Source organism: Musa acuminata, chromosome BXJ3-4 (genome assembly GCF_036884655.1).
Source record: "Musa acuminata AAA Group cultivar baxijiao chromosome BXJ3-4, Cavendish_Baxijiao_AAA, whole genome shotgun sequence".
NCBI classification, from domain to species: domain Eukaryota; kingdom Viridiplantae; phylum Streptophyta; class Magnoliopsida; order Zingiberales; family Musaceae; genus Musa; species Musa acuminata.
The window spans coordinates 8,743,803-8,760,045 of NC_088352.1; the positions used below are offsets into that span (position 1 = coordinate 8,743,803).

The 16,243-nt window shown below is 36.6% G+C and overlaps 1 protein-coding gene across 6 annotated transcripts; it reads left to right on the forward strand.

Annotated features, from left to right (window-relative positions):
• The first annotated feature begins 269 nt into the window (after positions 1 to 269).
• LOC103981215 (uncharacterized) lies at positions 270 to 16,243 on the forward strand. Of its 6 annotated transcripts, XR_010496193.1 has the most exons (14): positions 270 to 936; positions 2,245 to 2,361; positions 2,472 to 2,661; positions 2,819 to 2,985; positions 3,083 to 3,257; positions 6,922 to 7,007; positions 14,006 to 14,087; positions 14,698 to 14,755; positions 14,851 to 14,975; positions 15,067 to 15,159; positions 15,264 to 15,334; positions 15,570 to 15,711; positions 15,790 to 15,891; positions 15,974 to 16,243. XR_010496193.1 is itself a non-coding variant. In XM_065149729.1 (13 exons), exons 1-12 carry the CDS (start codon positions 425 to 427, stop codon positions 15,694 to 15,696), a joined length of 1,803 nt encoding a protein of 600 aa, XP_065005801.1. In that variant the 5' UTR covers positions 270 to 424; the 3' UTR covers positions 15,697 to 15,711; positions 15,790 to 16,243. The 6 variants fall into 6 exon arrangements, 4 of the variants coding, with proteins under 4 accessions (XP_065005801.1, XP_065005800.1, XP_065005802.1 ...); XR_010496192.1 differs by having other exon boundaries at positions 15,570 to 15,891; XM_065149729.1 differs by having other exon boundaries at positions 15,790 to 16,243.

The following is a 16,243-nucleotide window of genomic DNA, read 5'->3' on the forward strand; positions in this document are numbered from 1 at the left end:
TGATATTTACTGTGTGTCTACGACGCTGACACCAGGGAACCGCTCCCTCCCGAAAGGTCCCCCATATAATAAAAGTTGCATCATTCATGCACCCAATACATCCGCACACATTCCTACCGGCCGATGGCAGTGGCGGATGCGTGGCGAAAGCGCTCCGCGTGCTACAATCGCGTGGGAAATCGGCGTTCACGAAAGTATTGACGGAGAAATAGCAAACATCCTCCGCCTCTTCTTCTTCTTCTGTGCTCGCAGTAAAGCACGAACAAAACGAAATTAAATATAAAGGAAGGAGGACAATAGCATAAAAGAGAGAGAGAGAGCGCGCTCCGTTTCGATCGAGGAGGAGAAACCCTAATGGTGATGCCCGACGCCTGTAATGGATCGAGGCCCCCCAAACCCTGCGTCTGAGCCCGAGAGATGATCGATGAGCGGCGGCCGGGTGGTGCAGATGTCCGCCTCCTCCATGGCCCCCGCCGCGCCGCCGCAGCAGACCCCGCCCACACTCCCCTCCACTGTTTCCCGATCGCCGCCGGCGCACCCCCAGTCCCATCCCCCCTCTGCCCTCTCCCTCGGCCTCCTCCCCCTCCCCCTGCCCCTCCCCCTCCTCCCCGCCCCCGTCACCCGCCACCCGGCGGGGTCCGATTCCGTCGAACACGTGGCCCCGCCGGTCGCCAAGGTGAAGCTGGCTGACATTGTGCCGTATGAGGGGGCTCCCGGCGGGGTGTATTCCAAGGCGGTGGAGGAGCTGTCGGGGTCGCTGATGAGGCACAACGCCGTGGTGATCGAGCTCGGGAGCGAGGAGGCGGTGGTTGTAAAATGTGCGCTGGAGTCGGCGAGGATGTGCTTTAAGGCGAGGGCGCAGTGCAATGGTGCCGGTAGTGGTGTCTCGGGTTGGGGGAAGTTGGGCCGCGGTGTTTATACCTATCGTGCTGGAAGGTGAGAAAATTATGCAAAATTACGAGCTTAATACTTTTTTTGCTATGCTTTCTGTTGCATAATTATAAAATTATACGCTTCATACCCTTTTTGCTTTGCTTTTTGTGCCATAATTGTTGAAAATAATGATATAATGATCGGACCAAGATTACTGAACTGAGTGGTAAATTTTATATAAAAAGATGGTGTGTTTGGTGCATCCCATTTGAGCGGACAGTAACCATAGGAAATCCCAGCTTCTTAGGTTAGAAGAGATGGTGGCTATTTATTACTTGCAAGTAATTAAATAAAATGCTGATCTCCTCACAAAATTTTATGAACTCCAGTCAGATCTAGTTCATTCTAGGTAAGCTATGAATCACAATTTGTAACTACTAGTCAATGGTTTAGCCAGTTGGAGTTCTCCATCATCATTTACAGTTCTCAAATCCTCAATGTATGAAATATTTCCTGCCTGATTTATGACAACACTTCTGCTCTTAGGTGAGATCTTTACAATATCTCATCGACCAATTTAATTGAAGAGTAATCTGAACAAACTATTTGCTTTAATTCTAAAGGAGCAAGAGATCCTGGTCATCATGTTGACAATGATGGAAGCTGTTGCAGTAGTTCATTGATTGAACTGTTGTGTACCCATTATGTTAATGTGTCAAGTGTACCACCATTAAGTTGCAAATTACATTTCTAAGATATATAAGTTGGACTACGCGTGTTGCATGGTAAAGGCAAATGATGAATGAATTGCCTAGAAGGAGCTTACTAAAGGTGATAGTATTTTCTCGAGGCTCTGGATTGCTGGACTTGGTATATTCCTTCACTTTTGCTCTCATCGTCATCTTTTTTGTTGTGGTCTTTCATTGATTCTTCTGCAAATGGCCTTTCCAATTGTACTCCTTTGTTTTGCTGGTGTTGGGCAATGTGTTTGTTCTATATCTGTTGAGATCTAAACGCAGGGACATTAGAGCTTGCCCTTTCATAATTCAATGATGTTGTTAGGTTCTTCTGAGGGCATTTTGATTGCTATTGTAATAATAGAAAATATGACAATCAAAATTTTCAAGAAATGCTAGCAAGTACTAATCGACATTAAACATAGGGCTAGACTAAGAGGAAAGGGGGATCAGTAACAGTGCTTCTTGGGTCATAAAAGGATCTATTGCTTCCCAGTATCAACCACCAAAATGTCTTATACTGCGTATTCTTAAACTATAACATGGTTCTAGCTCCAGAGTGATTGGCAACTTGTAGTTTTGTTCCAACACCTGGTTGTTTTATTAAGTCATAGTTTACTGTGAATCCTATTAGGGCTTTGGAAGATGGAGATCTGTCTCCTGCATGCATGGGAGATGCCTTCAGATGTATGGGAAAGGCAGCTCGTGCTTCACTTTGTGCAATAGCAAGGCATCTTCGGCTTCGAAGCGAGTAAAAATAGTTTTTGTTGGTATTGCATTTAGTTAACTCCAAAGTGGCTCCAGGGCACTGTATCTGTTTCTATGTTGTTTTCTGGTAACAAGTGCTACAACTTCTGGCAGTGTTTTCAACCATTTGCTGGATGATACCCCATTGCCTGCTAACGAGGTCTCATCATCAGTTCTGATTGCTGCCTGTTCTCATGCCTCACATACTAATAATAGCAAGGGCCAAATTGGAGGAAAATCTTCCATTACTGAAGTTGAAAAGGGACTATTGACATTAATTGCCTCTGACAGTCCTGGGATTCAGGTATTTAATTGTTTCATTTCAACGAATAGCAGCTATTTACATTGGTTCTGGAGGTTTTGGATTAAGCTTTATTTTGTAGTTGGCTATTCAAAGTTTCCTCTCTAGAAAATGATTAATATTCACATTTATATGATGTCATGTATTGCATCTTTTATAGGTGTGCGATCCAAATGGTCATTGGTTCCTAGTGGATGGGGGTTCAGGTCCTGGAGATCTATTGCTACTAACAGGCAGGGCTCTAAGTCATGCCACTGCTGGTCTCCGTCCAGCTGCCTCATATAGAATGATCGTTGAGTGTTTTCCTGGTACAGTGACTAGAGGAAGGTCTGAGATTCCTTTATGTCTCTGTCTCTGTCTTATTCTAATTATTATTATTTAATTAAGGCCCCTATTTATCTTAATGGCATCACTCTGGTTGTAGGGTATCACTGACATTTAAGCTCATGCCTCAAAGTAATGCTATATTGGATTGCTCACCAATTGCAGTGGCTGGGCATGTTGCACCCCAGAGTTACCAACCAATTTCGGTAAGCCAGTTTATGGATGACTTGTCTGCTGAAGAAGATGCCATGTGCAATCATCCTGACAATAATTATGTGAGTTAACAATTTTTGTATCACTTGCATGTGCTTATCACCCTTTTCAGTTGTTTCACTTTATCTATGATTGATGTGAGTAGTAATGTCTACCTCTAGAAATGAAATGTCACTTTATTCTTCATATTCTAATGGGACTTTGGAAGTCTGATATTTGAACACACTTTCCAAGGTTAAACCAACCCAGTAAAATCAATTCAGATAATTTTGCCATCTGATAGATCTTAACTGTTAATCTAACAGATAGCACCCCAACTCCACCCTTTATAAAATTTTTATCTGAAAGTATAGTAGTATACATAGAATAAAGGGAACAAAAACAGAGAAAAAAGAAGATATAAAAAGAAAAAAAAGGGATTATTTGCAATAAAGAGTTAAACAACCAAAAGTAAGCTTTATTTCACTCAATAATCAGATGCAACTCAGTGTTGGTTCCCCTTGCATTTGATATCCTTTCCTTTTAAAGGGACTTAATTTTCTAATTGGGAACTCAGAGTAAAGGGAAGTAACAGCGGAAGACTTTCCTATTTGAAAACCATAGTCCTAGAAATTCCAAGATATTATGAAGAGACATTTTACTTTCTTTAAATAAAAAATGCAGTGGACAATAAAACAAGGATTTTCTGTTCCATTTTTATTTCTCCGTGTTGGATCTTATGATACCTGGATTGGGCTTATCTCAATTGACATCATTGTTTCATTATTTTTTTTCATTTTCCTTTGTTTTTTAAGCATGGGATGGATTCATTTCTCAAACCGTATTACTAATGCTCCATTTCTAATAAATTTGATCTACAAATCATTGTTCATCATGGCAATTACTGGAGCACTGAATAGCATTGAAAGTGTAAGCTTTCTCAACAAATCTTGACCCAAATAGACGGTTTGGGATTCAACCTATTGAAAACCCCATGATTCTTGCCCCTTGATAGTTGGGCTTCTTATTGCTAGTCTTGCAATGCTGGATCATCATTTCCTTGCAATGCTGGATTGTCATTTCCTCCCATTCAGTTGTCTATTCCTCCTCAATCCCAGTTTTGCTTACCCAAGTGGGTAATTGATCCTGTTCCTCAACTCTTTTCTTCTCTTAGTGTTTTTCCTCCATTCTTATTTGTGGCATGTCTGCATTGGCATGTGACATTATATGCTCTTCCAAGACTAAATCCTTGGTTAAGTTATTTATCAAACAAAAGGAAATCTATTTGAACCAAATTATTTGATGTCTAAAGAAGGGCTGATCTAAAACTTGAACTTTCATAATTGATTTTTTATTTAGTTATGGAATTTGCAAATTCAATTGATAAGACCATTTAATCCCATTGGTTGAGGAGTATGGGAATCAAGGGCTTATAAGTTCGTCGGGTCTCCCTTACCTTCAAAGGCATCTTTCGGAACTCACATGCTCCGAAAGGACAAAACCGTGCGGGTACGCCCATCGTCCAAAACGGATAATTCCTCGTGAGCCTACGGGCCGCATAGCCGGCTGACCAAATGATCCCTTATCAGATTGGCGCTAGAAGAAGGGTCCGAGGCTTGCATCTCGGTCGAGCAAACCCACTCCTAAGCCGTGGGTAAGAATTAATTTAATATAAACACAAAAATGGAAAAAAAAGGATTAAAGGAATATAACGAACATACTTTAAAGCATTGACTATCGTATTGCTTGAAATAGTATGAAATGGGTGATACCTATCGGTCTGGACATGGACTGGTGCATAAACCAAAACTAGCGGTCTAGTTCAAACGAGCGAAAAGAACGAAAAAAACCTAAATCAATGTTAGGCTTATAAAAAAACTAAAATAGCAATTAGGGCTTGCGAATGCGAGCCCTCTTCTCGTGACGCCATTGTCGTCGTTGTTCGATGTCGTCATCGTTGCTGACATTCACTAGCGTGTATCTGCTTGATACACTCTCACTTCTTCTCCCTTCTTCCTTCTTCTCCTCCTCCACCGCTTCCTCTTCTTCCTTCTTTTTCTTCATTGCCTCCCCTTCTTCCTTCCTATTCCTTCTTCTTCCTCCTCTTCCTTCACCACCCCTTCCTCCTCTTCCGCCACCACTGCTACCGTTTTATGTTATCACCGTTGACATTCACCAACATGTATCTCCCCAGTACACTCTCTCGTTTTCCATCTCCTCCATTGCTTCATCTTCTTTCTTCTTCTTCCTCCTTCTCCATACCTTTCTCTTCTTCTTACTCTTCCTCCATCGCCTCCCCTTTTTTCCTCTTCCTCCACTACCCCTTCCTCTTCTTCTTTTTCTTCCTCTCCGAAACACCGATACGTACCGATGTACCAACACATGGTACATCAGTACGGATAGTATGTTCTAGTCCGACTAAATCGCTGAAATGGATCACGTACCCTAAATGATGATCCTTCCTATAAAAACAATAGAACATGTGCTTATGTGATTATATCCCACAAATGGTCACATAAACAATAGACATATATGTTTCAACATATACCAAAATCAAAGCATTAAAATTCCATATGGAGTTGTTGAAATGTGATGTGAGGCTACCACCTAAACCTACACTATGGTATAGTCATGATCTTGCGAATTGTGACACCTTGATTGGATCCACTTTGGAAGTTCTTGGTTAATTATGGGGTAGACGAGCGTTGGATTATATTACAGTGGGAAGCCACCAATGGATTAAGCATCATATGGCCTTGTCAAGAAATGATTCAAAGTTTTGTATTGTTCTTTAGGCTTTGACAAGGGCTTCAAGCCATGACGATGATCATTCCTGCATAAGAAGTGGGATGATGATGATGATGATGATGATGATATAGAGAGCTATATAGGCCTACCACCATTGGATGAGCTCAAACATTTTGGATTATATGGTTCTAAACTTATTAAATTGCTGTGTCAATTTTCTTGTTGGACTGAGTTGTGGCAGATTACTTTTGCCTACAATTATATATTATATAAACATTAACATAGGGATATTACTGGTTTTGTACTTGACAAATAGGCCAATAAATAGATTCTAGGTAAAAGGTATCTTAGCTTTTTAATTATCAGTGCTTCATCTAATCATAGCACATCATACAATGTTATGTTGACAAAAAGGATTAATAAAATTTAAAGAAAATTTGGTAATTTTAAGAAAGGATGTGAAAGGAAAAGTAAATGATATGATTATCTGTAAGGTAAAAGGTGAGGAAGAGTCAAAGTGGTACATGAAGAAATAAATTGAGACATTTTAGAGAGAGATCCTAGAGAACAGCCTTGTTACTAATTTTTCATAACAACATATAGGATTTTATTTTTTTAATCTATAGCTCTTCAGCTACTATTGACATGATTGCGTCAGATCTTTTTCTGGACTTCTATTCTTATTTCTTAATTTTGTCACCTTTTAATCTCTTAATAACTATTATTAAAGACTGTCATACTTATGATCTTGTCTTTTGTTTCTCGGGGACATATTTACATTATTTGAAATGCATTTACATAATCAACAAAGTTAACTTACATGTATGCCGTATTGATGTCGAAACTTATCTTTTTTCCCTTTTTATAGTAACTTGATTTTTTTTTCTTCCAATTTGCTGTGTTAGAATGTCGCATACTGATTCTTAGATTGTATTAGTTTGCTACATTTCATGTGGTGCTGTGCAGTAATTACTTTTGTATTTTAAGCTGCATTTGTAGATGCCAATGACCATGATATTGCAGGAAACTCAGAATGATCCTATGAAGGAACCATCACTGAGAAGCATACTTTCGGACCCTTTGTCGTAAGTCTTCAGTCTCCATGTGTACTTTTATTATATACTAGTAGTGCTTTTAGATGTTTGAGCTTAATTTGTTTTTTAACTGGTTTTATTTGATAATAATTGTTGACACATTATACTCTTCTTTGTTTGGTGATGGGTCTAATATTGTTAACTTGACATCTTAGTATGTTGGTTTAGATCTCATGTAAGTTAGTTTGTCATTTTGACTTTGAGCATGTTCTGTTCAGTAGTATTTTTTCTTCAATAAGGAAACAATCTAATGACCATTGGGCAGGTATTAGTGAAATACAAATTTTCTTTTATTGATGCTCTTAATAAAGTTGTTATAAGCATTAACTTCAATATTATACTGGTCTTGATAAATATGATATCATGATCAGCTCATAGTTATTGGTTATTACAAGTACCCTATATAGCATCTAACATAAGTCATCTTCTTCGAGAACTATCGTTATCCAATATACATAACTGTGCATCATGATCTACTAGGCACTAGGGTGTTCAAATCGAACCAAAACATCGAATTGAACCGGATGCAAACCTAAATCAAACCGGTCCAAAACTGGTTCAGTCTAAACCAGTTCACCAATAGTTCATGATTCTATTTTGGGATACTTTTCTTTTGTTCGGTTAATCGGTTCGAACCGAATTGAATTGATTTTAATTTAAAAGTTATCATTCTAGTTGAGTTTACTGTCTTAAGCCCTTAACTAGTTTAAACTAATTAATTAAATCAGTCTAAAGGTCCAATTTTATAAATGATATGAGCTCAATTTCATAAATCTTGTCATGTTAGTCTAACTGGACCAAGATTTTGGTTTGGTTTAATTGAACTACGTTGGTTCATTTGAAAAATATATATTATAAATTATTTAAAATTACAAACCAGTTAATCGGTTAACCGAACCGGATTAACCAAATTTGAATCAGTTTAGTTAGGTAGTCCAAATCGGTTCCAGTTCAGACTACCTTATATTAATCAAACTGAACCCAAAAATTGTTTTGGTCTAGTTCGACCCATAACTGTTCAGTTTGGACTGGTTTGAACACCCCCACTAGGCACTTAGTGAGGAAATTCCAGGGCACCTTGAGGTGCTCTGAACAAGATGCCTTCATTTGGGTGCCTCATTGTGAGCACCTTAGTTGAGGCACTGGGCATTCCACGTGCCCACCTGAGCTGGCTTGAGTGACCCAAAACCCGCATGCCAGTCCAAACTCAATCCTCCCTTCCCTTGATCCATTCTAAAACCAATTCCCACTGGGACCCATTCCAAGCTCAATTTCCGTCCCCCTCCCCCAAATTCTTATCTGTTCCAACCTAATCCAAACCAAACACTATCCCACTTGGCCCTCAATCCAAATATAATGCCTCAACCCATCCCTCATATGATGTAATTATCTCCTTTTACACCTACGGTCTACATAGCATTTTGCCATTGACTTTTCAGCAATGCTATATTTTTGCCATCATCTATGCCTTGAACTCCAACCAGTACATCTCCTTTCCTCTTCTCTTCCCTCTTTCCTCACTCTAGGTCATCGATTTCTAGATAATATTGTGCTTTTTATACTTCTTTGAGCACCCACCAAAAGTTCATAAACAATGTTTTAAATTTTAAAATCACTGAATTCAATGTTATGATTGGAACTATGTTTTGTACTCATGAGTAAACTAGATTTTCCCCTCTTAAGGTGCTCTGTTGCTGCATCCTCTTTTCTCCATCTTTGCTCCTTTTAGATCCTTTCATGGCTAGAAAAAAGAAGGTTGAGGTTATGGTTTGAACTTTGAAGAACTTTTAACAACTCACCGTGGTCGCTTGGGCTCGAGCTGTTAGGAATTGTGAGGAAACTTTAAATTTCTCTCTCCATATATATTTAGTTTTTTAGTTTCATCTTTAGCTCAATTAAATGACATGGTTTAGATGATAATATATACTCATTAATGGTCTATATCAATCATATACGTATTATATATCACTAATATAAGTGTAACTACTTATTTATATCATCTTTTGTTTTAATTTTCATCTTGTTTGTAATAATATTTTATTTATAGTTATTACACATAGTTTGAAAAAAATACTAATTTTGTCATGGTACATGCTAAAGTCTAAAGGTTTTAATTTCATCCTGTCGACATCTTTGGTGGAATCAAATGATATCTCATGTGTTGTGTTATGGGTTTATCACTTAGGGCATATTTCTTAAAGAATAATAACATAACCTTTGCACCCATTGTGTAGATAAAAATCATTTAATTTAGAGAGCAAAATAATATTTTTTATAGGGTTTAAGTAAAATGATTGCATGATGAATTCTTAAAGAATAAGCCATAATTTCTTTTGTTTTCTCTAATGGGTCTTGTTTATTAATGTAAAATTATCAATTCAGAGGGACAAATAAATTCGACTTAGATTAAATTTTATGATAATTTAAAATAATAATGAAGTATCATTATAAAAAATTCCATAGTTGGACAAATATTGGACAAAATATCAGTGGTTTAAATAGGTGCTCGGGCGCATGCCTAGGCACTTAGCTAAGGCGAGGCAAGACCTGAGTGCCTCAAAGATTAACCAGGCGACGCGCTTTAGTGAAGCGTCGCCGACCGCTCACCTGAACCAAGGCACTAAGCTCCTCGGGTGAGCGCCCGGTTGAAACACAGCAATCAAACTACTTCGGTTGAATAATAGCTAATTAGTTCGATTGAACCAAGTTATATAATGTTACTATATTTGCACAAAACCCATCCCTTTGCCCCTTGCACAACCCCGAGCCATAAACCCTAGTGCAGCTGTTGCTTCCACCACAAACACTTCCTCTACCGCTGCCTCCTCTGTCGACGTATAGGACCGACGCTTCCTCTACTGTCGATGGATTGGTTAGAAGGCCTCGCTTTCGTACGTAGTTCCCTCCGTTGTCGTTGCTTCCATATGTAGCTCCTTTTGTTATCGAGGGAGAGGACCGCAACTTCCTCCACCATCGATAGACACATCCGAAGCTTCCATCGTCATCGTTGTTGCTATTGTCGTACAAAGCTTTCTCTGTTGCTGCTATCATTGTCCATATCTTCCTCTACCATTGCTGCTGTCGTCCGAAGCTTCCTCCATCGCTGCTGTCGTACGAAGCTTCCTTTGTTGCTGCTATTGTTGTCCGCAGCTTCTTTCGCTGCCGCCGTCATTGTCGCCATTATCCGTAAGTTGCTACTATTATTGTCCGCAACTTCCTCTCCTTCCCCACTTTCCATCGTCGATGATTCTTTTCTCCCCTCTAACTACTATTAATAATAGATTGTTAACTACTATTATCATATAATAGTCCCTATTTTGATTTTAGCACTACTAATCTCTATTTATTTAGAACTATTATTAGGGTTTCTGGATTAATGGCAAGTGTTTAAAGCAATTTATAAGATTCATCCAAAAAATTCAAGAAAGGATCTTGCTTGGAAATATAATTATCTAAAGGATCTTAAAGATCCTAATACAGTTACTTGTATCTTTTGTGATAAGATCACTAGAGGTGGTATTTTTTGTACAAAGCAACATCAAGTAGGGGACTTTAAGAATGCATCAGCATACAAGAAGTGTCTGCTTGGTGTAAAAGAAGAGTTGCTGGCTTATATGATTGAAAAAAAAAGTTGCAAAGGAATGAATCTTATGGGATTTTACTTGGGGATAATATTGAACATATTAGAGGTGATAAAGAAGAAGATTATTCAGAAAGTGAAATGCAAGTGGAAAAAGAGTATATGATAAAAAAAAAAAAACTATGATTGTTAAGAAGAATAAAAAGGGATCGATGGACTTATATATGTATCAAGGATCACAGAAGGAACAAAGTTAAGCAAGAGTAAAATTAAGACAAATAAATATAAGTGATATTTATGATAAAGAAATAAGGGGAAGGATGATTCAACATATTGCTCTCTTCTTTTATCAGGTTGGACTTCCCCATAGTGCTTGTTGTTTGGATAGTTTTAAAGAGATGATTGAAGTTATTGGAAGATATGGTGGGAGATTAAAACTTTCAAGTTATTATAAATTGCGAGTTCTATTACTGAAAAAAGAGTTGGATCATATAAATGACTTATTAAAGGGTCACAAAGAATCATGGGTAAAGCATGGTTCTTCCATTATGTCATATGCTTGGACCAATAAAAAACATAGGAGTATAATTAATTTTATGATTAATTGTTTTTTAGGAATCATGTTTGTGAAGTAAATAGATGTATCATCTTTTATAAAATCTAGAGAAAATATATACGAGTAATTTGACAAGTTTGTGGAAGAAATTGGTGAATAAAATATCGTCCAAGTTATAACCGACAATGGAAGCAACTATGTGTTAGCTGGTAAGATTTGTCTTTTAAATTTTTAAAATTTTTAGTTACTTTATGTCTCAAAATTGAATGAAAGAACTCTCAAGTCTTATGAATTTTGTTTTCCTTTGTCTTAGGTAAATTACGTGAAGCAAAAAGACAATATCTATATTGGACTCCATCTGTGGCAAATTGCATTGAGTTAATGTAGAAGGATATTGGAACGATCCATGACATCAAGAAGATTTTAGAAAGGACAATTTTTGTCATTAGATTTCTCTATAATCATACTGGGGCTTTGAATATAATGAGAGAATTCACAGACAATAAGGAATTTGTGAGATATAGTGTCACCCGATTACTACTTCTTGACATTGTAGGGCGTGCATCGTCAAAAATATAACCTGAGAGACATGTTTATCTCGAGGTAATGAGTGACAAGCAAATGGGCAAAAGGAGTGAAAGGCAAGAGGGTCGGTGATATCATCTTAATGTCGTCATTTTGAAATCTTATAGTTTATACATTAAAGATAATGATCCCTTTTGTTTAAGTCCTTCGGTTGGTAAATAATGAAAAGAAGCCTACAATGAGATACATTTATGAGGCTATGGATAGAGCAAAAGAGATGTTTCAAAAGTCGTTTGATGGAAATGAAGAAATGTATAAGAAAATATTTATAATCATTGACGAAAGATAGAATTGTCAACTTCATTGTCCATTACATGCAATAGGACATTATTTGAACTTAGAATTTTTTTATAAGAACACCTCCATTGAGTTCTATACAGAAGTTGTAAATGGATTATATAAGTACATTGCATGATTGGTTCTAAACCTTGAGGTGCAAGACAAGATCATACGTGAATTATTTTTATATAAAAATGTTGATGGTCTTTTTGAAATTCCTTAGCAGTTTGATCAAGGACAATTATATCCATAGGTATTTATAAATTTATATAATTATTTTTATATATAGTAAATTATTGTTAGTAATAAAGTAAATTTTGCAGTTGAATGGTGGAGTCTATTTGGAAATTCCATCCTGAACTTGTAGCAATTGATTATCAAAATTCCTACTTTGACTTATAGTGCTACAAGTTGTGAGCGAAACTAGAGTATCTTTGAGCATGTATGGGTCACAGAATATTTTTGTTTCAGTTAATCTATTCTTTTTTAGATAGATGTATTAATATATTTTTAAATGATATGATATGATAGATTCAGACAAAGAGAAGAAATCGATTGAAGCATCAACGATTACATGATTAGGTTTATATAAAGTATAATCAAGCATTGAAGGTTTATCATAATTTGCGAAATAATATTGATCCAATCTCATTATAAGACAGTGATGATTCAAATGAGTAATTGGTGAGGGAAATGGGTGCGAACTTGTAAAATGCGCGAAGATGAGCTTATATTCGAAGATGACAACTTGACTTGGGGAGATATGACAAAAGCCTTAGGTGTTGGAGAATTACAACATATACAAGACAGATGACGAACGCAAAAATAAGTGCAAAAGCCTCAAGTTCATCTCTTACCATTGATGAAGAGAAGGAAACTTATTTTGATGAAGATGGATAAAAGGAAGAGAAAGATGATGATATATTTGAGAATGACGATGTTGATTATGATGATGATTGAATTTGATATAAAGTTTTATCGCTTTAAGTCTTTTTACATTCTTGTTATTAGAAAATGGATAATGTGACTTAGTACCTTATATATTTTCAATTTAATATCATATTTTCATTTATATAATTATATTTATCAATTGTGTTATATATATATTTTTAATATTTTAATATTTCAGAGTGTCTCGCTTCGCTCGAGCAAGTGCCTCGAGCATTTTGGACCTTGGCGCATGATGCTTTTTAAATCACTGCAAAATAGTCTTAATTAAGTGCTAGGCATTCATGTTGAAGAGTGCCAATTTCTCATTATAAGTATCCTTTGTGGAATTAGACCGGACCCCACGTATTGGATCACAAATTTACTATCCAAGTTACATCTCTTATAGGGTGATAGTTCGTAATGTTTGCAAAGATAATGTTGGTGAAAATCATTCATTTAGAAAAATAATTTTATTTTTAACTCTCTTAATTCTATACCATTGATTTGTGCAACTTTCTAGTGCCAATGTGTATATATTTCTTTACCTTTAAGAGTATTTATAATGAGCAGAAGCAGCCCATCATTTATGTTCTTCAGCAATTCAAGGTTAAATCTCATGTATTATTGCTAAAGAATATACATGATAAGCTGCTATATATCTTAAAAGGGAGCAACATGTTACTGATTGGGCGAACCAAATGTTGTGCTTGAGTGGTACACATCTATATCTAGAGATATTACTTTGATTTAAACTTTCTTAACATACCAGCTATACATGAATGCTTTTAATTCTTGATGTAGCCCACATTTACCCTTTTGTGGGAAAACTAGGTAAAGTTAACTTTCTTACTCAATTATCATGAACATTAGGCACTGGATTACTACGAAATATACTCTATTTTCTTCATATATTTACCAAAGTTAGTTATAGCATGGATACTAAAGATGAAACTTTTGTCTTGCTGGATTTTTAAGTGGAAATTGTTATCTTTATTTAATTTTACGTTGTGTAATTCCAGTAAGCTCTCAAACTCATGTTTTACATGTTTGCTGTTTCAGTGGGGCATTCCTTGAGGATGCTATGGTTGTCTCTTGTGGGCATTCTTTTGGTGGCCATATGCTGAAGAAAGTTATAGAAACGGTATATGTAAATTCTCATCCACTCTATTCTTTAAGAGCTGTTATACTGTATCCAAGATCAAATAAAGTCACTGGTTTTTGTTTTTGTTGTGCATATAATGTAGGAAGGATTAATTAGAAAAAGCTTGTAGGAGCAATAATATATAGTGTTGAACTTGACCTTTTAGATTATAAAACAGTTTAAAAAATTGAAGTTCAAAATAGAATGGAGCTTGTATTGCCTCTCAGCCAAATGCTAGTAATATCATTAATTCAGATAAAAGTTCAAAATGACTTTAAATTAGCAGTTGATCTTGACTTCATTGTGAGTAATGCATTTGTTTGAAGTATGTTCTTTGGGATCTGGAAATGAATGTTGAAGTCTTATAGAAGGGCATTGGTTCTGGAGTCTAAAGCATACTCTTTCTAAATGCATTGTCACAATAAGGATCTAGTGAACTTGGTCAATCTGACCTAAATTTATACTGTTTAACTGTGGGTACTTTTAAAATTGAGGGAAATACAGGTCTTCTTTGTTTGTTGGTTCTTTCAGTTATTGTTCATATTTTCTGGACTAACGATGATTATGACCGATATCTGTTTTTGTTTGTTCATTTTGGTTATAAAACCAGGCCAGATGTAATGTATGTAATGAAGAGATAGAGACAGGGATGTTGATCCCAAACTATGGTAAATAGAAATCATAAATAAATTTTGAGTAAGTTATATCTGTATTATGATTGTGGTCCAAGGAAAAGTTCTGTAGTGATCTTCTTTCCTTTCAGCTGTGCGAGCTGCAGCTACCACAGTGAAGATGGAGGATGATAAGCGACTCTTTCATAATGCTGCTCTACGCAAACGTAGGAAAGAAGTTGGTGAACAAATGGAGGCACTGAAGAGATTGGCCAAAGTGTGTGGTCTTACAGATACTGCATTTTCTTTTCTGGTTTAGAAAGTGTTTAAAAATCTTTCCTGTTTTATTTGTATTGTCTTATATACAGGTAAATGGGGAGATAGCAGCTGAGAGTGACAGCCCTAGACAACTAAAGGGAGTTCAATATCCATTTGTAGTAAATGAGAAAGTTTTGATCAAAGTATGATCTCGAGCACAAACTTAACTGTAGGCCTTTCCTTTTTTAAGAAATAATAAGTTGGTAAGAATACAAAGGAAAGAAAATTGACAATAGAAAACATGCAGGGAAACAAGCGGACTGCTGATAAATTGGTTGGAAAGGAAGCAATAATAACATCCCAATGCTTGAACGGCTGGTATGTTCATAAGAGTAATGGCTTTTGATCTTTTCAAATACGTCAATAGATATACATGGTTGATTGTCGTAACATAATGTAATTAAAAACTGACATTTTGCTTTTGGAGAACCTAAGCAGAAGCTTTGTTTGCCCACTATAGTGGGTAGATTATCTCATTGTTGCAGTTTGGATGTGTGAATTAGGTCTGAAAAAATCTTTTAATTCAATAATGTGACTAATATCTCATTCCCAGGTACTTACTCAAGATTCTGGATAGTGGTGAAAGTGTTCGTCTGCAATACCGCTCTCTTCAGAAACTCCGAAGCTCACAAGCAGATGACAGGATACAACCACAACCCTTGCTTATAAGTAGCAATTGAGTAGATGGTGCTATGGTTGCTACTTGGCTACAAGAGTCTTTTGTGATACAAATTCTGCTTGTTTTGTAATTTTTGGACAGTATTTTTTGCCAGGTTTTTAATGGACATTAACTTATGAAGAAGTTTTACGATAGGAAATGAGAATGCCAAGACACAGAGCAGTGCCTCAACATATAGAAAGAGAACAAACAAAAGGTGCTCATGAAACAGTGGACTTTGTATCTTGAGCGAATGATGTTCAATTTTACCATCTTGGTTTTGTCTCCTGCTACTGCAGGTAATAGATGTCACACAAAAAATGAGCCTTAGCATTCTCCACTTGTACAGCATCCAACTAGTTGAGCAATGACGATAATAGGGTTGAGAAAGTTTGACTTGTGAAATTATCCTACTAAGTTATTCAACCCACCTTTTTTTGGACATTTTGGTTTGTTGTCATTGTTTGTTATCTTTTGACCCAAGGATAGTGTGGCATATTCTGTGGATCTGGATCTTCTCATGCTGTAAGTCATCTTTGTGCGTCAGTGTAGAAGTTATCATTACTGTA

Coding starts and splice junctions, on each gene's coding strand:
- LOC103981215 (XM_065149728.1), top strand. CDS start 425: ATGAGCGGCGGCCGGGTGGTGCAGATGTCCGCCTCCTCCATGGCCCCC. Junction 2,362..2,471: donor CATCTTCGGCTTCGAAGCGA/GTAAAAATAGTT, acceptor AACTTCTGGCAG/TGTTTTCAACCATTTGCTGG. Junction 2,986..3,082: donor GGTACAGTGACTAGAGGAAG/GTCTGAGATTCC, acceptor CTCTGGTTGTAG/GGTATCACTGACATTTAAGC.